The following is a 26,819-nucleotide window of genomic DNA, read 5'->3' as shown; positions in this document are numbered from 1 at the left end:
TGGTTAACTGGCACCTCTGGTGACAGGCATTGATACAGCTGGTCCTCACCAGTACTGAAATGACTGCTTTAGGCTGTTTAGATGATTAAACATACACAAGTAACGGTGTATGGAGAGGGTGACTACTGCCAGGGCTTTTGAAACTAGCTACACACCAGGTTCCCGTCAGAGCCTGATTTATGCAGGATTTCTTTCAAACTTTTACGTGTGTTTTCTGTATGTGTTGCCTCTCAAAGTCTGCTACTAGTTCTTCCCTTTACCCGAAAACTCACTTTCCCACGTGGCCCTTAGTAAGAGGACTCCGGTATCAGCGTAGACGTCCCATGATCACAGAGAACACACTATTAGAGCTACAGGGAATTTGGAGATCATTCATGTTTACACTCAATTCAAGAACCATAATGCAGAAAAACTTTTTTTTGTTAATTTTTTATCCTCATCCGAGGACATTTTTCCATTTTTTATTCAGATAGAGTGGGAGGGAAGGAGAGAGAGAAACATCGATGTGAAAGGGACACATCGAGTGGCCGCCACCCGCACAACCCAAGTAGAGCCGGGGACAAACTGCAACCGAGGTACATGCCCCCAGCAGGAACCGAACTCGGGTCTCTCGGGACCGCAGACCGACGCTCTAACCGCTGAGCCAAACCGGCCAGGGCCAGAAAAACTTTTTAAACAAGTTAATGTTAAAAGCAAACATTTATTTTTAACAAACTAAATAAAAGATATCATAACCAGTTTAAGACATTAATAGAGCCCTGGCGGGTTTGGCTCTGTGGTAGAGCATCAGCCCACAGACCAAAGAGACTCGGGTCCGATTCTGGTCAAGGAGTTGTGGCTTGTCCCGGGCCCTGGTCAGGGTCATGCAGGAGGCAGCTAGTCGATGTTTCCCTCTCACATCAATGTTTCACCCTCTCTCCCTTTCTTCCCCTCCCACTCTATCTAAAGATAAATAGAAAAATATCCACATGTGACGATTAAAAAAAAGAAAGAAATAATAATACACAGTGTTCAGTACTTTTTCAGTAAGGATCCACTGAGGTTCTTTTTTTTACAGATAGAGCAAGAGGGAGAGAGGGAGGAAAAGAGAGAGAAACATCAATGTGAGAGAGACACATCGACTAGCTGCCACCCACCAGATCCCAACCGGGGCCGGGGACAAACGGCAACCAAGGTACATGCCCTTAACAGAAACCGAACCCAGGACTCTACAGTCTGCGGGCCGATGCTCTAACCCAGTGGTTCTCAACATTCCTAATGCCCTGACCCGTTACTACAGTTCCTCATATTGTGGTGACCCCCCCAGCCATAAAATTATGTTCATTGCTACTTCATAACTGTAATTTTTCTACTGTTATGAATCGTAACGTAAATATCTGATATGCAGGATGTATTTTCATTGTTACAAATTGAACAGAATTAAAGTATAGTGAATAATCACAAAAACAATATGTATTTATATATTGTGAAATATTTATTTCTAATTACAAATAAATGAAATTTTGTCTTGAAGGCTGGTGTAGCATGGGTAAGTCATTTTTTAAATTTTTAATATATTAATTTGTTTTTGTTACAGATGTTTCTCATTCCCCTCCCCTCCCCACCCCATTTCCAGCTTTGTTGTCTATGTTCATTGGTCATATATACATGCATGTAAGTTCTGTGGTTTATCCTTCCCCCACAAATCTCCCCTCCTCTGAGGCTTGTCAGCCTGTACTCCAACTCCATGTCTCTAGGTTAATTTTGTTCAGCAGTTTGTTTAGTTTATTATATTCCACAAATAAGTGAGATCATGTGATATTTGTCTTTCTCTGCTTGGCTTGTTTCGCTTAGCATAATACTCTCCAGGTACTGCCATGCCATCTCAAAGGACAAGAGATCTTTCTTTCTTATAGCTGCATAGTATTCCATTGTATACATGTACCACAGCTTTTTAATCCTTTCATCTACTGATGGACACTTGGGCTGTTTCCAGATCTTAGCTAATGTAAATAGTGCTGCTATGAACATGGGGGTGCATATATTCTTTCCGATTGGTGTTTCGGGCTTCTTAGGGTATATCCCTAGAAGTGGGATCACTGGGCCAGATGGCAGTTCAATTTTTAACTTTTTGAGGTAACACCAGTTTCCCATAGTGGCTGCACCAGTCTGCATTCCCACCAGCAGTGTACTAGAGTCCCCTTTTCTCCATACCTTCGCCAATACTTGTTGTTTGATGATTTGTTGATGGCAGCCATTCTGACAGGTGTGAAGTGATATCTCACAGTTGTTTTAATTTGCAACACTCTGATGATTAGTGATATTGAGCATTTCTTCATATGTCTCTTGGCCATTTGATGTCCTTTTTGGAGAGGTGTCTATTTAGGTCCTCTGCCCATTTTTTAATCGAGCTGTCTTCCTTTTGTTGAGTTGTATGAGCACTCTATATATTTTGGAAATTAACCCCTTATCTGATGCATCATTGGCGATTATGGTCTCCCATATAGTGGGATCCCTTTCCGTTTTGATGGTTGTTTCTTTTGCTGTGCAGAAGCTTTTTAGTTTGATGTGGTCCCATGTGTTCATTTTTTCCTTTGTTTCTGTTGCCTTAGGTGTTGTATCAGTGAAAATTCTGCTGCGCATGATGTCTTAGATTTTGTTGCCTACATTTTCTTCTAGAATTTTTATGGATTCACGAGTTACATTTAAGTCTTTTATCCATTTTGAGTTTATTCTCGTGCATGGTGTAAGTTGATGTTCTATCTTCATATTTTTGCATGTAGCTGTCCAATTTTCCCAACACCATTTATTAAAGAGACTGTCTTTACTCCACTGTATGCTCTTGCCACCTTTGTCAAATATTGAGTATATGGTCTTGATTCAATTTCTGGGTTCTCTATTCTGTTCCATTGATCTATCTGCCTGTTCTTGTACCAGTACCAGGCTGTTTTGATTACAATGGCTTTGTAGTATAACCTGAGATCTGGTAATGTGATCCCTCCAACTTTGTTCTTCTTTTTCAAGATTGCTGTGGCTATTCGGGTTTTTTTTTTTTTTTTGGTTCCATATAAACTTTTGGAGTGTTTGTTCTAGTTCTGTGAAGTATGTTGTTGGTATTTTGATGGGGATTGCATTGACTCTATAGATTGCTTTCGGTAGTATTAACATTTTAATAATGTTAATTCTTCCAATTCATGAACAAGGTATATGCTTCCACTTTTTTATATCTTCCTCTATTTCTTTTTCCAATGACCTGTAGTTTTCTGTGAAGAGGTCCTTTACTTCTTTGGTTAAGTTTGGGTAACAGTCTTAATTTAACAACAGTAAACTACATTGCTTTACTTTGCAACAGTACACGTAAAAAGCCAACGTCAGTGCAAAGGTTGAGATTGCTTCTTTCTCACCAGACCAGGAATTCTCAGGGCAGAATGCAAGAGCACAATGCAGATCATCTTCCACAAGTCTACTTCTGTATTTAGACTTGATAACCAACAAGCTGGAAAACCCTGTTTCACAAAGATATGCTGTAGAAAATGGAAGAAGAAGGCGCAACACAGTCTCAGACAGAACAGGATATGACTGCAAACACTTGATCCAGAATTTTGTAACTGGCACTGTAGAGAAATCAGTTCTCACTGCATCAATGAACTCTTGTGCTGTCTCAGAAACATCTTCAACTTTGACTATGAATGGGCTTCTGGCAAGTGCAAATAGTATGTCAGGTAGATTTGGAAAGTACGATGAAATTTCATCTGCAAGCATGTGCAAGTGTTCTTTCACAGAAACTATCATCGTAATCCTTTTGCCTGGTTCAATGTCACATTCCTCAAAAAAAAGCAGATAAAGTAGGCAACATGTAAATTTTATTTTCATTCAATTTTTTTTTTTTTTTTTTTGCCAAAGCTGAAGTTTTATTAGGAATAATCGAATCTTTTCAGACAAATCAAGGCATGTTGCATTTGGTCCTTGCAGTGATAAATTTAACTCATTCAAGATGGCAAAGATGTCAACCAAGTAAGCTATTTTCTGCAGTTCACTTTTATTGCTGAAAAGTGCTTCGAACTACGGTCTTGCTTTCTGATTTAAAAACATTTTGGTTCATCACGAAGCTCAAAAACACGTTTTAAAACTTTTCCTGTCGCCAACCATCTCACTTCAGTGTGAAATAGCAGAGCATTGTTTGGCACATCCAACTCATTGCACAGTTGTGAAAACAGTCGACTGTTTAAAGTGCTCGCCTTTACAAAACTGACAGAACTCATGATGCTATTCATTACTTTTTGTAACTCTTGTGGCAGCGTCTTCGTTGCTAATATCTGTCGATGAATCATACAGTGAGTTCTGATGACTTTTGGTGACTCACTCAGTACTGAACATTGAAATCCAGATGACATCCTAGCATAGCTGGAGCACCATCTGTGCAAACACCACAAACCTTTTCCCAAGAGATCTTATGCTCTTTCAGAAATGAACCAACTTTGTCAAATTCATCATGTGCAGTAGTTGTCGTTTCAAGAGGTTTGCAAAAAAGAAACTCATCTTTAAAGTCATCATCATTAATATACCTCATGTAAACCAGTAACTGTGAACAGTTTGCAACGTCTGTAGATTCATCAAGCTAAACATTGGAAGTGGAGATTTAATTTCCTGGATTACCTGATTAAGAATATCAGCAGAGCCCTGGTCGGTTTGGCTCAGCGGTTAGAGTGTTGGCCTGCAGTCCTGAGAGACCCGGGTTCGGTTCCCGCTGAGGGCATGTACCTTGGTTGCAGTTTGTCCCCGGCCCTGGTGGGTCATGCGGGTAGCAACCACTCGATGTGTCCCTTTCACATCAATGTTTCTCTCTCTCTCTTCCTCTGTCTCCCTCCCACCAACTCTATCTGAACAAAAAAATGGAAAAATGTCCTTGGGTGAGGATAAAAAAAAAAAAAGGAATATCAGCAGACATGTTATCTATTCTTCTGCAGACAGTGTCAATTTCATAACAAATTCATCTCTGATCATAACTTGAACAATGTCTTTAGCCGCTGGCAACAGTAAATGCTCAGCAATGGTGTGAGGTTTCATTGCTCTGGAGATTCTGAGTGCCACCAAATATGAAGCTTTAATGGCTGCTACGTTTTGTTTGTGGTACTTGCCACCAGTGTCAAGTGTGGCTTTCTTGAGTCCATCAGCTTTGCTTCTAAAATAGTTGGTATCCTTGCCCTGGCCAGTTTGGCTCAGCGGTTAGAGCGTTGGCCTGCGGTCCAGAGAGACCCAGGTTCGGTTCCCGCTAAAGGCACGTACCTCGGTTGCAGTTTGTCCCCGGCCTTGGATGGGTCGTGCGGGTGGCAACCACTTGATGTGTCCCTTTCACATGGATGTTTTTCTCTCTCTCTCTTCCTCTCTCTCCCTCCCACTCTATCTGTACAAAAAATGGAAAAATGTCCTCAGGTGAGAAAATAAAATAAAATAAAATAGTTGGTATCCTTGCCGGCAAAGCTCGAATGCTTGCTATCAAAATGATGTTTTAGTTTGTTCAGCTTCATAGATTCGGCTGATAGAACTTCATAATAAATAACACATTGTGGTTTCTCAATTCCTGCTGTAATTATTGAGGTAAAACCATACTGTAAAAAATCCTCACTATATTTTCTTTTCTTAATGTTCTTCTCTACACAATCCATTGTCATGGGATGGTTTGCTAATGAAAATAATATAGAACAATAACTTTAATAATACAAAAGATGATACATGGCATAATTTAGTAAATATAGTTCATTAAAGTTTCCTATGATTTACCATTCTCTGTGTTGTATTTTTTACATACCTGTTACTATCACAAGGGGGCAGTATTCACATCAACCACAGGTGAATATAAAAAGACCAATCAGCATCCAGATTAAATTCCCATGGTACAGATTTTTTTTTTTTTGCAGTAGTTGATGATTTTACAGTACATGATTTTACATTTACCCAGTAATTGTAATTTATGAAGTGTAATTTTACCTCCAATACTGCTGCTTTCAACACAGTAGCTGCTTTTAACAGAGTAGCTGCTTTCTACACAGTAGCTGCTCTCTACACGTGTGTCTGGTTCTCATTAAGCACTTTATGGTGCCAACCTTTTCACATACACCTGTATTTGTACGGGGTGTATGTGATGGGGTTGATGTGCTGATGTCATCACGCCAGGTACTCATATGTGGGCGTATCTATATGTGGGCATATCTGCATGTGGGCAGACCCGCCTGGAGACGGATAGAGAAGTGGTGTCTTGGTTCCTAAGACCATCAAAAATATGTGTTTTCTGATGGTCTTAAGCGACCCCTGTGAAATAGTCATTCAACCCCCAAAGGGGTCGTGACCCACAGGTTGAGAACCGCTGCTCTAACTGCTGAGCCAAACCGACCAGTGCCATTGAGGTTTTTATCAATTTTGCTACACTAGACAATGTGGAATGGTTGCCTGTTTAGATAGAATTTTAATGAAATGTTTACGTAACAACAGTAAGCATGTCACCAAAGTGCACAGATGCACCACACTCGTTTTCTCCAGTAAGAATTTTCACATAATGTAAGAATTTCCGCGGCAGGAGCTGTAACTAGGTCATGAAGCTGTGGTGGAGAGAAAAGGGTGCTTGCTAAAATACAGGGTAAAATGCCATTTAGAACCAAGGTCAATTTCTAGAATTTCAACAGTCATAAAAATGTAAGAGAAACCTGCAGAAACTCTATTTTAGCCTTTTAAAATTGTGTTTAGCTCAGGAGTCTGTGTCCACGTTTTTCTGATTAACTATTGTAAAGGGGAATCGTAAAACAGATTTGAGCATGAATCTATCTGGCCACAATGAAAGGATAGATATGGGGAAAAGATGAGCATAGCAAATTCCTGACTGAGCTCAGACTCAGAGCTGCACCCAAACCCCAAAAAGTAAGCATTTGGAAACAATTAGAGGTTCACTTCTGGTTGACTAACTCAGTTCCAGCTTCAACAATGAAATGCCAATTTCCTAGCATATGTAAAAAAGGCATGAGTCATTTGCTCTACGAGTCTCGAGTCTACCAGTAAAACAGGGTAATGATTTTATTCTTCAAAAGCTGAAGGTAAATCAAATTTATAATCATACGATCATAAACATAAATTTAGATGTGAAAGCTTAAATCCTAGCAGATTAAATAAGCTAGTTATTATTTTTTACTGCCAGTAATTTTGCAAATGAAAATATATTCAAATCTTACTTCAACAGTAGCTTTTAGTGAAAGTCTTACCATTTCAACAGTGAATAAAGAGGACATCCATCATGAACACTTTTGAAGAACATCAGACCAGTGGTAATCATAATGCTTAACAATAAGAAATTTCAGAGCTGAAACTACTTAGACCTGCAGATAAATATCTATTAATAATGACTGAAACATAATTACTACTTCAACTCTGAGCTAAGTCCTCCTGCATATTATCAGTTCTTATAATATACAAACACAGAGAAAGATAGCTGTCATTTTTAATAGAACGCACAAATCTGAAGGCCTGGTATATGTCAGATACTCCAAAATGTTTAGTGGACAAAAAAGCCAAAGATAACTGACCCAAAACTGTAATGTAGTCTACATTTAGACATGGTGGTCCTGTGGCAGGCTGTAAATATGCAGTCATATTTGCATAAATACAAGTATTCCATGGTAACGGACAATTACCTATTAACCCAGAATTGCACAAGCCTCATATAGAACAGATAACCCCAACCACAAGGTCTGTGGTTTAACTTACAGTAATACTGAGTTTCCAAACCTATTATTTAAACCAGTGCATCTTTAGAGTACCTACTTTACTCACTAATGGGAAGAAGAAGATAACCTAAAATACCCCTAGAACTTGGAGCCAAAGTCACAAAAAGGTCACCCTTGTCCTTAAACTTCTGGAACTCAATTATAACACTTAATGCATCTGGTCTTAAAACTGAAAGCATTAGTAAATAATGTCATTAATAAATAATTAGTAACATCTTTGTTTAGATAACACTTAATAGTTTTTAAAGTGCATTCATACATTTGTTCCATTTTGATCCTCACAACAGCCTTAAGCAACCTTAAGAAACTGCTGGCATCACAGATGTAGGCAGGATCATATGAGACCCTTAAACCAGCCCCATTTCATGGGAGAGAAGACTATCTCGAATTAGGACAACTTGTTGGTTGCTATGTGTGCTAAGAGGCAGAGCTGGGGGATAATTCAAGGCCAGAGCTCTCTGCTCTAAGCCATCTCTTCATGACTAAGTCCTCTGCAGTCAGAGATCACACCACTTTCTTTTTATTCCTAGTGCCCAGCACAGTGCTTGGAATATAATAAGCACTTGGCACATGTCTCTGAATATATAATCTATTTTAAATTTTCAAACACTAGTGGAAGATTATTAAAATACAGAACAGCTCTCGTTTGACATGACTTTCAACCCTGCACAGTAACAGCTAAATAGCTAAAGGATCTTATTCTATGTTCAAGAACAGGTGAAAAAGAATTATACCTGGGCACTCCTGATTCTTGGTGTGCAACTTATTATTTTAACAAAATCACACCAGCAATATAATTTAAAGAAGAAGAAGAAGAAGAAGAAGAAGAAGAAGAAGAAGAAGAAGAAGAAGAAGAAGAAGAAGAAGAAGAAGAAGAAGAAGAAATAATCTATTATGTATCCATGAAAAACAAAAGTGCAGACAAAAAAGAAAAATTAATGGACTCACATTAATATGCTGTCAAGAGGTAGGAAAATGGGAAGAGACAATGGATGAATGAAATAAGAGGGCAAAAAGCTCCACAGGATATAGTTTTAAAAGATGACTGGGCAGGAATAAGTTCATATTATTCATGCATTTCCAAAGTACACAAGTGAGGAAATAGGACTTTGTTTAGAAAAATCAGATGGCACTCAAGAAATATTTATTAACACTGCCAAAATCAAATTAATTATTATCTGGTAGCTTCTGTGATCACAAGTTTTAGTTTCTTGGTTAGTCTCCTTAAGGGTTTGTCAATGTTGGTCTTCTAAAAATAACTCTGGGGGTTAATTTTCTCTATTGTTTTTATTCTCTATTTCACTTATCTATCCCAATCTTTATTTCCTTCTTTCTGATGACTTCAAGTTGTTTTTTCTCCTCTTTTTCTAGTTTCCTAAGGTATAAGGTTAGGTTGTTGATTTGAGATATAAAAATTCTTTTTTAAAAAAGGAAGAACTGCGTTTATCTGAGCCAAAACTGACAATTACCAGGAAGCAAGATCTTTCAAATGCTCCTTTTTTTTAAATTGCAGGCATTTATTACTATGAACTGCCCTCTTACTACTGCTTTCACTGCATCCCATACATTTTGTATGCTGTGTTTTTGCTTCACGTGCCTCTAGATCTTTTCTAAATTCCTTAGGAATTTCTTCATGACTCAGTGGTTGTTCAAGAGTGTGTTGTTAACGTCCACATATCTTTGAATTTTTGTGTTTACCTTCTGCTGTTGATTTCTACTTTCATTCCACTGTGATCAGAGAAGATATTTCATAAAATTTAAATCTTCTAAAATTTGTTAGGTCTTCTTCTGTGACCTGACATGTAGTCTATTGGAGAGAATATTCCATGTGCATTTGAGAAGAATGTGTATTGTTATGTTGTTGGGTGGAAGGTTCTGTATATGTCTATTAGGCCCAACTCTCCTTAGTGTTGTTTAAGTCTTCTCTTTCCTTACTGACCCTCTAATTGATTGAGCAACTGATTTCCTGGTTGCTCTACCCATAACTGACAGTGGGGTACTGAAATCTCCTGCTCTTACCGCCCTGCTTTCTGTTTCTCCCTTCCTTTCTGCCAGTGTTTGCTTTGCATAGTTAGGTATTCTAATGTTAGGAGCATTTATGTTTATCATTGTTGTACCTCCTAGTAAATTGACCCTTTCATCCCTCTATAATGTCTTTTTTGTCTTGTGGGAAAATTTTTGGTCTAATATAAGTTTGGACACTGCTGCTTTCTTTAGGTCTTGTCTGGGTACATGCCCCTCCCAGCTTGTGCACGTCATCTCCTATTGGAAAGGCTGGCTGGCTTCTACCCAGGAGCTCTTCTCCTCTGCAATACTGGGCCTTCTGCTGCTGTAAGAAACCCCAGTCCTGAGGTTCCACCTAGTGTCTGTCTGTGGTACTGCAAACTCTAATGTCTGGTTGGTATCTTTGCTATCAAGGATGCCCAAACTGCCAGGTCCTCAATGTTCTTTCATTCAATGTCATTTCCTAGGAACTTAACCCTTGTAACTGCATACACACAAAACAGACACCAGTCTCTCAGGAAGATCCCTAAAAGTCAGTTGGAGGTAGGCTCAACTCCTTTCCCCTCCCCAGGAAGAAGATGGGAGTTGGGGTAGGAGTCCCTATAATGAGAATGGAGAGTGGCATTAATTTTCTATCATGCAGTTGGCTTCCCACTAACCTGGGTGTAAAAATGACCTGGTTTCTGGATTTCTCACAGAGGCATTCTGTCAGTTCGCCATGTTAAACGTAGGGCTTCCTATTCTGCCATTTTGGTGACATCACTCTCCTATTATTTTTTTTAGAATTGTATAGAATTCCCTTATTAATGGACACCTCCATTCTTTCCAGTCTTTGGCCAAAATGAATAAAGCCACATAGAAGGGCCTATTTATACATCATTTTACATTTTTACCAATTTACCTTTAGGATACATTCCTAAAAGTGGGATTGTTTATTCAAAAGTAAATGTACATGTATGCTAGATACTGTCAAAGTGCTCTCCACTGAGATAACACCATTTTCATTCCTATTAGCAATGTATGGGAGTTCTCATTTTACCTAGTGTTTAAAATTTCCCTCACACAAGTTTTACATATTTGATCTCTAGATTGTCTTTGTTGTGGCTACTGAAAAGCAACATTCAACTGAATTTTGCTTATTTACAAGGGGTATTGTGAACATCAATTTTATACCTGTAACTTCACTAAATTACCTGTCTCTTTTCCACAGGTTTTACAGAAATATAATCACATATTTTACATAAAAGAATAATCTCTCCTTTCCAATTTTTAAGCCCCAGATACTTTCTCTCTCCAGTGTTACCGGCCAGTGATCGCCACTCTGCCGCACTGCTCTGTGCTTCCCGGTGTTACCGGCCAGTGATCGCCACTCTGCCGCACTGCTCTGTGCTTCCCCGTGTTACCGGCCAGTGATCGCCACTCTGCCGCACTGCTCTGTGCTTCCCCGTGTTACCGGCCAGTGATCGCCACTCTGCCGCACTGCTCTGTGCTTCCCGGTGTTACCGGCCAGTGATCGCCACTCTGCCGCACTGCTCTGTGCTTCCCGGTGTTACCGGCCAGTGATCGTCACTCTGCCGCACTGCTCTGTGCTTCCCGGTGTTACCGGCCAGTGATCGCCACTCTGCCGCACTGCTCTGTGCTTCCCGGTGTTACCGGCCAGTGATCGCCACTCTGCCGCACTGCTCTGTGCTTCCCGGTGTTACCGGCCAGTGATCGCCACTCTGCCGCACTGCTCTGTGCTTCCCGGTGTTACCGGCCAGTGATCGCCACTCTGCCGCACTGCTCTGTGCTTCCCCGTGTTACCGGCCAGTGATCGCCACTCTGCCGCACTGCTCTGTGCTTCCCCGTGTTACCGGCCAGTGATCGCCACTCTGCCGCACTGCTCTGTGCTTCCCCGTGTTACCGGGACTGCTTGCCAGCCCTTCTTCACTAGGGTGCTTCATCAAACCATGGAACATACAGAATGATTTGAGTGACATTTCTCAAGTCCCCCAAGGGCCGTAGAGATCAGTAATTTCTAGATGCAGAGGGAAGAAGGTAATTATTACAGACAAATGGATGCTTTATGGCATCAGGGCATATTCTCTCCCAGAATGCCGTTTGGGTGTCAGATTGATCCGTATTATCAACGCTCTATGATGGCTTTATATGTTATTAGAAAAATACAATTTCTAGGCAAAAAAATGTTCCCAACACCAAGTTATAACCTTGGGAAACTCTCTTCCTTTATCTTAGTCCCCCAACAGTATACTTCATAAATTATAACCACTTGAAAGGCAAACCACAGAGGAAGTCTTTTGACACCACCCAAAACCATTTTTTAAAAAACTGTATCTCCATCATTTCTCATATATTTCTTACATGTTACAAAAATGCTTACATTTTACTTAATATAGACTACAAAAAATTATCTATTTGGCCACAGAATCAACAAGGGTTATCAAAAGCAGTATCTGGTTCAAATCCTATCTTCATGGGCAAAGATGATCACCTCTGATTTAGACTTTCAAATTTATAATTTTATTCTCCTAGTACACATTCTTTCCATTGCATACCTCTACTTGAGACCGCCACCCATCCTTTCTAAAGCCCAGTGCCCTAGCTTGCCTCTAGAAGTTGAGCTATTTTATTCTTCAATCTGACAAGAAGTGAATAGATTATTCGAAAAGTTCTGCACCTAAAAAAAAAAGAAATTTCCCTTTTTTGTATTAACAAATAATTATGATAAAAATGTACAAAGCACCATAAGATGGTAACTGGTGAGTTTCAGAAAACTAATTATAAAAAAATTTTCAGCAAGGCTTCAGAAAGACCACACCAGTAACAGCTCATTTCTGCATCCTGTTTATGTATTTTTTCCCATCATGCATAGGCACCCCTTTTATTTAAGTAACTATGAAAACAAGCCTCAAAGCTATTAAAGGCATCACTTTAAAATCACAGTAAAATTCAAAGCTACAACTAATTGTTCGGATGTCTGCACTCTAAGTTATGAATCTACTCTGCATTCCAATTCAGCTACTAATGGGAAAAAAAGGAGCAAAGCCATTCTGAAATCTCTGGTGGGAAGTGTACATTTTCAGAAGATACAAATTAAACTCTCATTGTCAGACTCAATCTGCTGCTTTTCTTTGGGAAACAAAATTCATCACAGTATCACCCAGTTTTACCCAGAAATTCATATCATCATTTGCCCACGCTAGAAAATGTTGAGAGGAAAACAATCTTTTCTAAGAAATCACTTTCTCTGTGAAAGTGAAAATGGAACACTGGGCAGGCAGCCTGGAAGGGAGAGACATCTATTTCCATGGCACATTCTCAACTGAGGAACATTTAAATGCAGAAAATATATAAAGAGCCCCATTATTTCTTTTGCTCTTGATGAATTGCAAATATATATAAAAATTAAGGGTAAGGGAAAATCACTCCTTTATACTCCGTTTTGTTGCAACACGTAAGAGTTTCCATCTATTTCCTAAAATCGGCTTTGGCTAATCAGGCAAACAGCCCAGAGTGATCTTGCAAATATTTCATTATCATGTGGACATTCAAGTCAACTGAGTTTGCTTTACTAACAAAAAATAGGTAAGTAGAATGTCTTTGTTTTGCACTTTGAAGCTAAAGGGTTTTTAATTACCCTCTTTTTAAAAAAATATGTTTTTCTAAGGCCAAATCAGAAATGTTTTTTGCCTTGAAGACGTTAGGAAAAAGCATAATTTTATAATTACAACACCTGGAGAGACCCACATAACATTCAGGGATGAATGAATATATATCCCATGCTTGGGTGATGTGTATATACACGCACACACATCACAAATTTCTCCTCATCCATGTAAAGACATATACTTTATAATAATGAATAACCCCTACGTGTTGCTCTGTACCTTGTCATTTACTGTCACTGAATTAAGAAAGACCTTGCTAGTTAATAAATCATCCCAAAACTTTATGGCCTTAAAATAACTGTACTATCTTTCATCTAGAACCTGGATATTTTTCTATTTATCTTCAGATAGAATGGGAGGGAGGGAGTTAGAAACATTGATGTGAGAGGGACACACTGACTGGTTGCCTCCTGCATAACCCCGACTAGAGCTGGGGACGAAACCACCAAGTTACACGCCCTTGACTGGAATCAAACCCTCAACTCCTTGGTCAGCGGGCTGACGCTCTACCTGCTGAGCCAAACTGGCCAGGGCTTAAAGGCGCAATGTTTATTAAATCCTCAGTCTTTTCTGTAGAGCCACAGCATGTTCATGCCCAACTGAGAACAGCAGTCACCCGAGGCCGCTGTCCCCATCCAGCACTGTTAGAAATGCTTGCCCAGCCGGTGTGGCTCAGTGGCTGAGTGTCGACCATGCACCAAGAAGTCACCGGTTTGATTCCTGGTCAGGACACATGCCCAGGTTGTGGGCCCGATCCCCAGTGGGGGGCATGCAGGAGGAGGCCAATCGATGTTCTCGCTCATCGATGTATCTCTCTCATCGATGTATCTCTCTCTCTCTCCCTTCCTCTCTCTTTAAAATCAACAAACAAAAAAATATTTTTTAAAAAGGCGGCTATTTTCTCTCGTACATGCCACACACTCCTGGGGATAGAGTGAGGTAAATATCCTTGCTTATCACAACTATTTCCAGATCAGTGGTCCTCCTACTTCCCCCACAACACAGTTCCTTTAAGGTCTACGCCATCAGTTTCTTCCACCCGCAACCCATCCTGACCACCAGCACCCCAGTTCTTGCAGCTCCTCTTCAGTCACTGAACAGTGTGGCAATGGATCTCTTTCCACTTCTACCCTTTGCATGGCTCTGAATTTAAATATCCGTGTGGACAATCCATCCAACCGCAGCCCCTATATGATGATCTCTCCCTGGATCCACCCCTGGGTCATACCTTTGACCATAAGATCTCAATGCCAAGTACTGGACAGCCCTCCTACATCTGGGCGTCGCCCCTGAATCCCTGCACTCTAACACTGCGCCCAGAACCCAAGCCACCAGCCCGTTGCTTTGCCTGTTGTTTAGGCATCTACTGCTTCCTTTGAATGTTCGTTCCCACCGCTGTAACCCACCTTGCTACTGTCTCAGCCGTCAGCTGTCGCCTGCCAAACCCCAAACCTGTGCAGCTCTCTGTCTATTCCATACCTTTACCCAGTAGCCGAACAAGACCAGAGAAAAATACACTGGTGCTGGTTGTTCTCCCTCTACAATCGTGACCACAAAGTTCAAAGTGGGCCCTCGGTGTTCCAGCAAGCACAGGCTCCCTGCACAGCCAGATCTGGGAAAGGAGCTAACCACAGATGCTTTCTGTGGCTTCCCCTCCCAGGCTCTCACAGCCACGTGGATGAGCTCCCACTCCCACCCCTCTCTGGATCTCCTATCGGAGTTACCAATTACCAGTCCCAGCAGCATTTCACAGGGTTCATCAGCCCCTCCTGTCTGCAGCCCTTGCTTTCCACTGCTCCTAAAGCATGTGCTTCTCTCTCTCCTACCATAAGATCAAAACAGGGAGCATCCTGTCTTCTCACCATCCTGGTGAGAGGGTCTACTTAATAAGTATGTGTTCAAAACGATTTGTGCAGTTTGTTAGTGAGATATAGTTTAGTAAAAAAGTTTCTCTGTATGTGTATAAACGTATATTTGTGGAATAACTGAGTAGAAATAGAACTAAGCGATCCTGTTTGGAAGCAGAGAAAGTAATTCTCTGAGGTTGACAAAACAAATTTATTTTCATTCAAATCCAAAATGTACCAATGTTTTGCCTGGAAGAGTTGGTGTGGACTTGACAATGGAAAACCGGTTGGCCCCCATGGAGAGGGAGAGACAGGAAGACAGGCTACTTCCATGCATGACAAGAGTGGCGAGGGTGCTCCAAGTGGACAGACCCACCCGCCAGGTGGGGGACCAGGACCTGCTTCTGCACGAGGTGCCATTAAGCTCCGGTGTGATGGGAAGGCTGAGCAGTGGAGATACCTGCAGCTGTGGGGCGGGCAGGAGGAACACTCAGCGGAGAGCAGTTCACTTCAGAGAGAGCGAAGCCCAGCACCCAGACAGTGCGTAACGTATTGTCGGGGACCTGGAAGTAATTTACTGTGGCTGGGGAGTAGAACTGACAAGGGGTGGGAGTGAGATGGGAGAGGCAGATGGTGGCCACACGAAGCCCCACTAAGGAGTTCAGACTTTATCCTGAGGGTAAAAAAGAGCCACAGAAGGACTTAAAATGCGAAGTTTTGCCAAGTACCATGATTCTCCATAAAGAAAAATGACCATGGCCACAGTGTGGAAGACAGTCCAGAGGGAGACTTCCTCTTCCAAGCAACGAGAATCGGGACAGCACAGTGTAGACAAAGAGAATATTAAGATCCTACTCTGAGTATGAGAAGCAACTAAGAAATGTAGTGCAAAACCAAGTAAAATCAACACTGATCGTGCAGCTAGAGGGTCATGTGTCAGTTAGTTAAGCTCTCAGGAGTTATGTTCCATAGACTAAGTGGTAGCTAAGCTGAACTTTGAAGGAAGTATAGGAAGATTTACAAAGATGAAGAAAAAGCACTCTAACTTTTTAAAAAAGACTTTACATAGAGTTGCTTCCTACTACAAATAATTTAAAGAAAAGTTAAAAAATAAAGTTAAAAAATAATATGCATGTTTAGAATGTATAGCCTATTTTTAAGCAAAAATTTAAAAATTTGCATTTATGACTAATTTATAAAATTAGAATTTCACTGTAATTTATTAAGTCTACTCTATCTACCTATACACTATAAATAATCATCAGTCTTGCCCAGCTGGTGTGGCTCAGTGGACTGAGCGTTGTCCCATGGACTGAGAGGTCCCAGTTCAATTCCTGGTCAGGGCACGAGCCCCGGTTGCAGGCTTGAAACCCACTAGGGGGTGTGTAGGAGGCAACCAATTGATGTTTCTCTCTAATATTGATATTTCTATCTCTCCCTTCCTCTCTTAAAAAAAAAAAAAATCAATAAAAACATATTTAAAAAATATCATCAGTCTGTCTTCTAGAAGGTCTCGTTATCATAACAAAAAAAGTTTTATGAACAGCAAAACCATAAAGATAAATAAAGCAGTCCAATCAAGACATTATCTTTATAAATAATACAAGACTGAGGAAAAGGAACACATTATTTCATTATTCTGATAAAAATTAAACAATAATAAAATAAACTGATATAAATGTAAGAGACAAAATCATACAATCTAATTCAGCAAGCACGTATTGAGAATTTATGCACACACACACACTTTCACATACACGTTGGCACTACAGCAAGCAACACAGATCTAGAAAGCTAAGAGACAGATCCTTCCTTGGGAATTTACAATCTAGATAGGGAAGCAGACATAAATATACTTCAGTAAGCACGTTTACAAGACTGCTGCAATGATAATGTGACTTTACAGACTAAAAACCGTTCTAGAAGAAGAGATTCTAACATGCTTTTGCATTTGGCAGTGCAAGATATAGATGTCAAAGACAGAAGATTCTGACAATGGTTAATACACTTCTATTTCCAGTGCTCTACTCTACAGTGTTGGATTCGAGAAAATTACTACAGATTTGAATGACAGACCAGTAAGATTAACTGCTAAATACCAAAAGGCAGATGAGAAGAGAAATCATCTATGTAGGAATTTGTTAAAGACCAAAGGTGGGACTTCCGGTCAAGATGGCGGATAGGTAAACGCGGTATCGCGTCCTCCCACAACCACATCAAAGTTACAACTAAACTACAGAACAACCATCATTCAAAACCGCCTGAAATCAAGCTGAATGGAAGTCCTACAACTACGGAATTAAAGCAGCAGCTACATCCAGACTGGTAGGAGGGACAGCGGCGCCACGGGCTAGTCCCACACCCAAGTGTGGCAAATAAAAATCAGAAGGTGAGCCCTGGCCGGTTTGACTCAGCGGTTAGAGCATCAGCCTGCGGTCCCAAGAGACCCGGGTTCGGTTCCCGCTAAGGGCATGTACCTTGGCTGCAGTTTGTCCCCGGCCCTGGTCAGTCCTGCGGGTGGCAGCCACTCGATGACATCGATGTTTCTCTCTCTCTCTCTTCCTCTCTCTCCCTCCCACTCTACCTGAACAAAAAATGTCCTCGGGTGAGGATAACAACAACAACAAAAAAATCAGGAGGTTACCTCGCTGGGAAGGTCCTTCCTGAGGACTGAGGGGTCCCCATCCCACACCAGGTGCCCCGCTCAGGGTTCCAGTGCCAGGAAGAGAGTCCCCATCACTTCTGGCTGGAAAAACCAGCAGGAACTGAGGCTCAGGGAGGCTGAGGCGGCTGGAGCCCCAGGCAGCTCCTTAAAGGGCCCGCACACGGACTTGTCGGACTCTCTCCCTCTAAGCTCGGAGGGGAGGCAGCTCGAGGGGCACCAGAGACACACAGGGAAGAACTGAGCTGTTTGGCACTGGAGCAAGGGCTGGAGAGGGGGCTTTCTCCGGGACCAATGTGCTGTAAGAGGCCTTTGTTCCTTTGGTGAGCCCTTCCCTGGGGCGGCAGACAGTTGCCATATCTGGGACTCCAGCAACCTGGCTCACACTGGTAGCCCCGCCCTGCTGACTCCCTGAGGCCCCGCCCCACCCAACTTTCAGGCCCACCCAAGCTGTTGCCACTTGCTTAACCATAGGATTGGCCTGTCTTGGATCCTGCTTCAGGTTTTTCCTAAATTCTTTCAAATGAGCAGCATCTGGTCTCAGCTAGCCCCATACCTCTTGTTAAGTAATACGCAGAAACAAACACAGGGAGGCAGCCAAAATGAGGAGACAAAGAAACAGGTCCCAAATGAAAGAACAGAACAAAACCCTAGGAAAAGAACTAAGCGAAATGGAGATAAGCAACCTAACAGATGCTGAGTTCAAAATACTGCTTATAAGGATGCTCAATGAACTTAGTGAGAACCTCAGTAAACTTAGTGAGCGCCTCAAGAACATAAAAAAGGACCAGTCAGAAATCATGGATGCAGTTAGAATTGAAGGAGGCATTAACTGAAATAAAGAATAATTTACACAGCTTCAATAATACATTACGTAAATCCAAGAAGCAAACCATCGATTTGGAATATAAGGAAGCAAAAAATGCCCAATCAGAACAGCAAAAAGAAAAAAGAATCCAAAAAAATTAGGATAGTGTAAGGAGCCTCTGGGACAGCTTCAAGTGTGCCAACATTTGCATCTTAGGGGTGCCAGAAGGAGAAGAGCAAGAACAAGAAATCGAAAACCTGTCTGAAACAATAATGGCAGAAAACTTTCCTAACTTAGTGAAGGAAACAGACATACAAGTCCAGGAAGCCCAGAGAGTCCCAAACAAAATGAACCCCAAGAGGCCCACACCAAGACACATCATCATCAAAATGCAAAAGGTTCAAGACAAAGAGAGAATCTTAAAAGCAGCAAGAGAAAGGCAGCTAGTTACCTACAAAGGAGTTCCCATTAGGCTGTCAGCTGATTTCTCAAAAGAAACTTTGCAGGCCAGAAGGGAGTGGCAAGAAATATTCAGAGTGATGAAAAGCAAAAACCTACAACCAAGATTACTCTATCCTGCAAAACTGTCATTTAGAATCAATGGACATATAAAGACTTTCCCAGACAAGAAAAAGTTAAAGGAGTTCATCACCACCAAACTGTTATTATATGAAATGATGAAGGGTCTTTTTGAAGAAAAAGATAAAATATATGAACAAACAAAATGGCAATGAATACAGATCTATCAACAATGGAATCTACAAACAAAATGAACAGGTAGAACAGAAACATTCTCATAGATACAGAGAACATTTTGTTGGTTGCCAGTTGGGAGGGGGGTTGGGGGAATGGGTGAAAAAGGTGAAGGTGATTAAGAAGTATAAATTCATTGCTAGACTGACAAACCTCAAAGGGAAAGGGGTTGGGGGGGTGGGAAGAAATAAACTTATATGCATAACCAATGGACACAGACAATAGTGTGGGAAAAGGCAGGAGGGGGGCGGGAGTGGGGAGGAGGGGGTCAATGGGGGAAAAATGTGGAACATCTGTAATACATTTTACATTCAACAATAAAGATTAAAAAAAAAGACCAAAGGAAAGGCAACATAATAATTTAGATTTGTAATTTAAGTAATGTATTTATCACCTCATATTTTAATAACTGAAAGTAATATACCAGCACTTACCTTACAACTATGAGCATGGCTATCAGGATTGAACAAATAGGATCTGCTATCATCAGACCAAAATTCTGCATCATGATGGCTGACGCAATCACCCCAATGCTCCCAAGGGTATCTGCTAGGATGTGTAAAAATACACCTAGAAACAGATAATCAGAATCAAAATAATATCTTCTGAGCAACTGAAAATACAAACATTTCTTAAAACTATTCTTGATTTCCTATATGTCTGGCTGGTGTGGCTCAGTGGTTGAGCGTCGACACATGCACCAAGAGGTCACTGGTTCAATTCCTGGTCAGGACACATGCCCAGTTGTGGGCCTGATCCCCAGTGGGGGGCATGCAGGAGGAAGCCAATCAGTGTTTTCTCTCATTGATATTTCTCTCTCTCTCTCCTTCTCACTTCTTCTCTCTAAAATCAATTTTTAAATAAATAAATAAATACTACATAGCAATTTGAAAATTGGTAAGAATGCAGATTAATTGTTCAGTAACGAAGTAATAGTACCTTGGGAATTGAAATAATCTTTCCTGTTTCAAATCAGCAGAGGTCAATATATCTGATGCAGAATAATTATTAGTGAGAAAGCAGAGTAATAAATGGATTCTAAAAATCGTTTGTGCACATTCATCTCTGGTTAAAAGAGTCCAGAAGTTAATAACTTGTTAGAAGAAAACTTTATTAGGCAGAAAGGATCTGTCAAGAAAACACTGCTGACTAAATATATGTAGTATGGACACAGAGAGCCCTCTGCTGGTCATTAAAATTACCATTTGAGATGAATTTCCTATGGGCCATAACTATTAAGCCTGACAAACTTATTATCTTGAAGACTTCGTAACCTAAGTTTATACTAAGCTCAAACTTGATATAAAAGTAGGAATTTGAATATTTTAAAGTGGATATAAACATATTTGAACTTTTAATAATTAAATATTAAATTAGTAGGCTACTGATATTCTAACTGCCCAAGAACTTAGATATATTAACATTTAAGAACTGACACTTGGCCCTGCCCAGTTTAGCTCAGCAGTTAGAGCATCAGCCTGCAGATGGAAGGGTCGGCAGGTTCGGTTTCAGTCAAGGGCGAGGACCTGGGTTGCAGGTTCAATCCCCAGGGTTGTGCAGGAAGCAACCAATCAATGTGTCTGTCTCAAGTTGATGTTTCTGTTTCTCTCTCTCTCTCTCTCTCTCTCCCCTCCCCCTCCTTCCCTCCCTTCCATTATCTCTAAAAAAAAAAAAAAATCAATGGAGAAATATCCTCAGGTGAGGATTTAAAAAAAAACTGACAATTGATGGAAAAACCATTAAAAATGTCAAGTAGTTTAATATACATTTTTCAAAAATATTTAACTAGACAAATTATTAAACATTTAGATCTTTAATAGGTTCACAGCAAAATTAAAAAAGAAAGATAGAGATTTCCCATAGACCCTGTGGCCCTATACGTGCACAGCCTCCCTCTGTCAACATTCCCTACCAGAGCGTACATTTGGTACAGCTGATGGAACAGCGCCAGGACATCATCATCACCCAGAGGCAAGAGTTCACATTACAGTTCACTCTGGGCATTGCACATCTTTGGGTTTGGATGCATTACATTTGTAGCACTAAATTTTTCCACAATGTAAGTACATATGGAGTATTATTCTTGAAAAAATTATTTAATAATCCTACAAAGGTAAACATACTACTATGGTATTACTATCGTCATTGGGATGGGTAGCATTTATATTTAAGCAGTATAGTTTCTGAATGTTTTATTCTTATTATTATATCTGAGGAAACAGGCAAGTGATAATTAAATTAAAAGACTGTCTGCTAATAAGAAAAAAATCACTAGGAAAGCTAACATTTTAAATACAAATACTATGTTTGTACTTCTATTAAAGGAAAACTATGAAACCAGTTTCATAACACTGAGAAATACACAAGTTCCTTGTCATACCTTGTAAAATCTGCCTGCTGGGTCCTGATGTTTCTTTTAAGGAGGGACCATCTGTAGAGAGTCAAGTTAAATTATTTTAAAACACATCTTCAATTTCTGATTCAATTTTTGCAATTCAGAATATTTTTCATTCAAATTTATCGTAAAGGGTAAGATAGACATGAGAAATTTCAAAATGCATCAACAGTACAGAGTATTTAGGAAATTATTATAGTAAGCAATCTGGTTAAAAAAAAAACAAACAGTGCCCTGGCCGGTTTGGCTCAGCGGTTAGAGCGTCGGCCTGCGGTCCTGAGAGACCCAGGTTCGGTTCCCGCTAAGGGCATGTACCTTGGTTGCAGTTTGTCCCCGGCCCTGGTTGGTCGTGCGGGTGGCAGCCACTCGATGTGTCCCTTTCACATCGATGTTTCTCTCTCTCTTCCTCTCTCCCCCTCCCACTCTACCTGAACAAAAAATAGAAAAATGTCCTCAGGTGAGGATAAAAAAACAAACAAACAAACAGTAAGTTAAAAAAACATAATGAAGATCTGCCCTGGCCAGTTTGGTTCAGCGGTTGAGCATCGGCCTGCGGACCAGAGAGTCCCGGTTTTGGTTCCCGATAGGGGCACGTACCACACACACACACAAATAATAATAATAAATAAATAAATAAATAAATAAATAAATAAATAAATAAATAAATAGTGAAGATCTAATATTCAACAGACCTCATATAGCACACTACGCTAATTTTACAACTGAAGTGCACAAAAAACAAAACTAATGGTTGAAGTTATAAGAAGTCCAAGAAATGAAGCCAGGACAGCATCCAGAAAAACGGGACCAAAGCAAACAGTAGTTTTCCAGTAGCTTCTAGAGGGACTTGCCAAGTCTTTCACACAGAAGAGAGAAAAACACTTTCATTTTGCCTTTATGATGGAAAAAAAGTTTAAAACCCTACAATCTGTATACTTAACTACTTGAAGATTAGTAATTGGCTTTAACATCGAAGCAAAAAAAAACATGTAAACAACATAAAAGAGCAGAGATGTTCATTACACGGGATCATCAAAGCACTGACAAGCTTTCCAATCTACGGAGCCTGCCTGAGGCATGGTTCTTGCCGAGGGCTGACCTCTTTCTCCAGCCTGACAGTGCTGGCACAATGCACAGGGATCTGTCTGGACATGGCACTGCAGTGTAGGAACAAAAATGCAGCCACCTTGAAAATCCTGTTGACAGTCAACAGTGTATCTGTTCTCAAAATCTAGCTCCTGATCAAGGCCTCAGATTTCTGTCTACAGGTTGTAGCTCTGAATAAAGACAGTCATTTTGACATAATTATTTTGAGAGGTGTTTCTGCTGCACTAATATAATGGCCATAGAAGACAATATAACTCCCATTTATGCACAATCTGAAAGTCCTTCTGGATGTAAGATGTATTAGTGGTTGCAGAGCATGGCTAGCTGCTTACCTTTCTCCTCCTGCACTGGCAAACAACTAAACTACACTTCTCCGGCTGCCTTAAGTTAAGAGGTGTGTATCACTCAGTAGTGTACAAAGAGAGATGGAAAGCAATTCCAGGCTTCTAAGCATGTCCCACGTGATCTTTTACCTCATTCCAAGGGTTCAGAACCCCACTGATGGAAAGCCTGCATCCTTGAACTACCATGAGGATACAGCCTCTACCCCCATCAACCCAACACAAGATATAAACCTTTACTGTTTATATCACTGAGATATGATCTGTTAAAACAAATAAGCAGCTGGCTTGACTCACAATGCAGCATTCCAAGAAATATGAAGCTCACTGCATTTCCCAGTGAGACTGAGATGTCTCTTAAGGGCAAGAAGGAATCATGGCCCTATTAGTACTGCATCCCCAAATTGGCTAATATAATACTGAAGGCAGATTTTGAATAATACTGAAGAGCAGATTTTGGAGTCAGATTCCTTGTCTTGAAAGCCTAGCATTTCAATTTACTAGCTGCTATGATCTCTTCATGACCTGATGTCATGTTAATTTTTCTTACCCACTTACCATTCTCCCTCATGACCAAAAAAAGGCTGCCTTTCACCTACCTCGAATCTTACTACAGGGAAAAGTCCTCAGGCAACAAACAGGCAACTGCCAGTATTGGTTGGTAATGTTAGGAAAGCAATGACTTCAATGACAGGCTAGCAAATCCTTCGTAGGCAACATCCTTTCCAACTTCCAATTATTTGCTTTTAATAAAATGTAAAGATTAGCTAATAAAGCTGACAATTAATAGATCATTAAAAATATTTTTAATGACAAATCATTATGCAATTTTGGGAATGAAACTTTGAAGATGCTCAAAAAACTGTCTAAAAACACTATAACAAAACTCCTTCTAAGGCTTCTTAATACTTATGTTATAAAGATGAAAACTAGGAATAAAATTGATGCTAAAAAATTGTTATATGCTAGTAAGTGTTATTTATCCATAAACAGGGGAAAAAAGAGCTCCAATCATCTCATTAAGATCTGTATTTCAAATAAAATGTTGCTTTTTATGATTATATGTGATTCAAAAGTAAGAAATAGAAATATTTTGATTGACTTAGTACTAGTAATAAATAACTTCATCCAAAAGAAATATTCAAATGCTAAGTCTTATGTTCCTAGGAAATACAAAATTTTCATTTATGTACATATTTTATTCCCAAGTATAACAGATGATCAATTAAAAATGTAACATAAACATACGTACTCCATCCACTATTATAAAATTCTGTAAGGTGGAACAGCAATCAAAATTCAACAAGGAGGCTGGATTAGAAAAAAATAGTGGCACAGTGAATGGAAGCTACACAGACCACTAAATTACAACTAAAATAAAGAGAGGTAATCTGAAAAAAACCAACTGAAGAGCAGATGGAGAGAACCCTTATAACCGGATGTAAAGAGGGTCCCAAATCGAGACTATTAGGAGGTGCAGAGGTGTAAGAGGGCGGGCTGGGTTCACACAGGCAGCAGCTGAGGGCTGTCTTAGCTGTGAGAAGCTCCCTCTGGGAAGTCAGAGGTTAAACCCCAAGCCAGCACCCCAGCACAGAGTGGCAGAACAGGAAAAGGAACCCACATAACATCTGGCTGTGAAAAACACCAAAGTAGAGGTTCTGTCCGGCAGGGAGAGGCAATGGGAACACCAGCACTTCCCTGAAGGGCCAGTACACTAATTACAGCTACAGCCACTCACCTTGGGCTCCAGCAAAGGGAGGGTGGACTGGACTGGAGCTACGTGAGGAGTTGGGGATTTGTGGCACTGGGGAGAGAGCTGGGAAGGAGGTCATCAAGAGTCCCATGCTGAGTTATTCCCCCATGTTGCAGTAGCCATCTTCCTCAAGAAGCCCTTTCTCATCAAAGCTGCTTTAGCCAGAGGGGGAAGCAACTGCCCCTCCCTTGGGAATTCAACCCCACCTAGCCGGGAAAAGCACAACCTGAGGTTCATTAACAGCCAGAGACTACCCCCAGCCAGTAGGCAGAAAAGAAACTGAAGGCTTTGAGCCTTGGACCTGGCTCTCAGTATTGAGTTTTGTGGTTCTGGGGACTGAGCTATGAAGGTTGAGGCCTGGGTTCCTAGGCTGAGTAACTCCCCCATGCTTCAGTAGTGATTTCTGTCAAGCAGCCCCATCCCATCAGAGGGGCTTTAACCCAAGGGGAGAAGGAACAACCCTCTCCTGGGAATTTAATCCCACCTGGTCAAGAGAAGGGCAACCTGAGGCTCATTAACAGACAGACTATCAGACAGCCTGCAGGCGAAGACGAGTGTCTGGGAGCACTGACCCTTAGGCCCTGCTCGGGGTTACTGGTCACTGGTCATTGGGTTTCAAGGCTCTAGAGTCAGAGCTGAGAAGGTGATGCCTGAGCCCCAGTGCTGAGTCATTAACCCACCATTTTCTCCACAAAGCAGCTTTAACTCAAGAGAAAGCAATTGATCCAACTGCCGAAAATCCTCTTACCCTGCCCACCTGTGGGATTTTTTATTCAGCTGAGGGCTACAACCTGAGGCTCATTAAGTAACTGAAATTAATAGTCAGCCTGCAGGCAAAAGTTCCAGGATAAGTGAATCTTTGCCTGGCCTGTGAAAGTAAGTAAGACTAGACATTAGTGTGCAGCATGGTCCCTTCCATACTCATCCAAACCCAGCAGAGGGAGCCACAATAAGCGGTACATCAATACACACAGGGAAATTTTGGCAGACTCCAAACCCTGCTGAGACACCTAAAATGGTGAAACAAAGAAACAGATCCCAAATAAAAGAACAAGAAAATTCTACAGAAGAGCTAAATAAAACGAAGTGAAGCAGGTTATCATATGTAGAATTCAGAGTAATAACAATGAAGAAGCTCAACAGCATGAGTAAAGATAAAGAAACAATAAAAATAAATCAACTGGAAATCAGAAACAACCAAGTGGAAATGAAGAGTGACAGAAATAAAGAACACATTGGAAGGACTAACCAGCCAATTAGAGGAAGATGAGGATTGGATCAGCGAATTAGAAGACAGGGTAGAAAAAAAAAAATCACTCAATCAGAGAACCTAAAAGAAAGAAACAATGGAAAAACAGGAGGATAGTTTAAGATAGTTGTGGGACAATGTGAAATGTAACAACATTCACATCATAGGAGTGCCAGAAGAAGAAAGTGAGCAAGGGTTATAGAACATATTTGAAGAAATGGTGGCAGAAAACTTGCCCTAACTTGGTGAAGGAAAAAGGCATACAAGTTCAGGAAGCACAAAGAGCCCCAAGTAAGAAGATCCCAAAGAGGCCCACACCAAGACACATCATAATTAAAATGCCAAAAATTAAAGACAAAGAGAGAATCTTAATGGCAGCAAGAGAAAAGCAACAGATTACCTACAAAGGAGCCCCCATAAGGCTTTTGGCTGATTTCTCAACAGAAACACTACAGACCAGAAAGGAATGCCATGAAGTATT

The 26,819-nt window shown here is 40.7% G+C and overlaps 1 protein-coding gene across 4 annotated transcripts in view; it reads right to left on the bottom strand.

The window, feature by feature from the left end:
* Window positions 1-26,819, bottom strand: part of SLC30A7 (solute carrier family 30 member 7) — a 59,642-nt gene that overhangs the window by 15,023 nt on the left and 17,800 nt on the right. For all 4 annotated transcript variants that reach the window (XR_004960912.1, XR_004960913.1, XM_036272406.1 and 1 more), the window contains 2 exons: window positions 21,874-21,924; window positions 19,928-20,063 (listed from right to left, as the gene is read on the bottom strand). Coding sequence is in view for 2 of the 4 variants with exons in the window: in XM_036272406.1 (XP_036128299.1) it covers window positions 19,928-20,063; window positions 21,874-21,924 (187 nt within the window). In the remaining 2 variants the exon portion in view is untranslated. The remainder of the gene's footprint in view (window positions 1-19,927; window positions 20,064-21,873; window positions 21,925-26,819) is intronic.

This window comes from Molossus molossus, unplaced genomic scaffold (genome assembly GCF_014108415.1).
Source record: "Molossus molossus isolate mMolMol1 unplaced genomic scaffold, mMolMol1.p scaffold_m16_p_20, whole genome shotgun sequence".
Taxonomy (NCBI): domain Eukaryota; kingdom Metazoa; phylum Chordata; class Mammalia; order Chiroptera; family Molossidae; genus Molossus; species Molossus molossus.
Note: the sequence above shows the minus strand (reverse complement) of the source record. Positions and strands in the feature narration are given on the sequence as shown.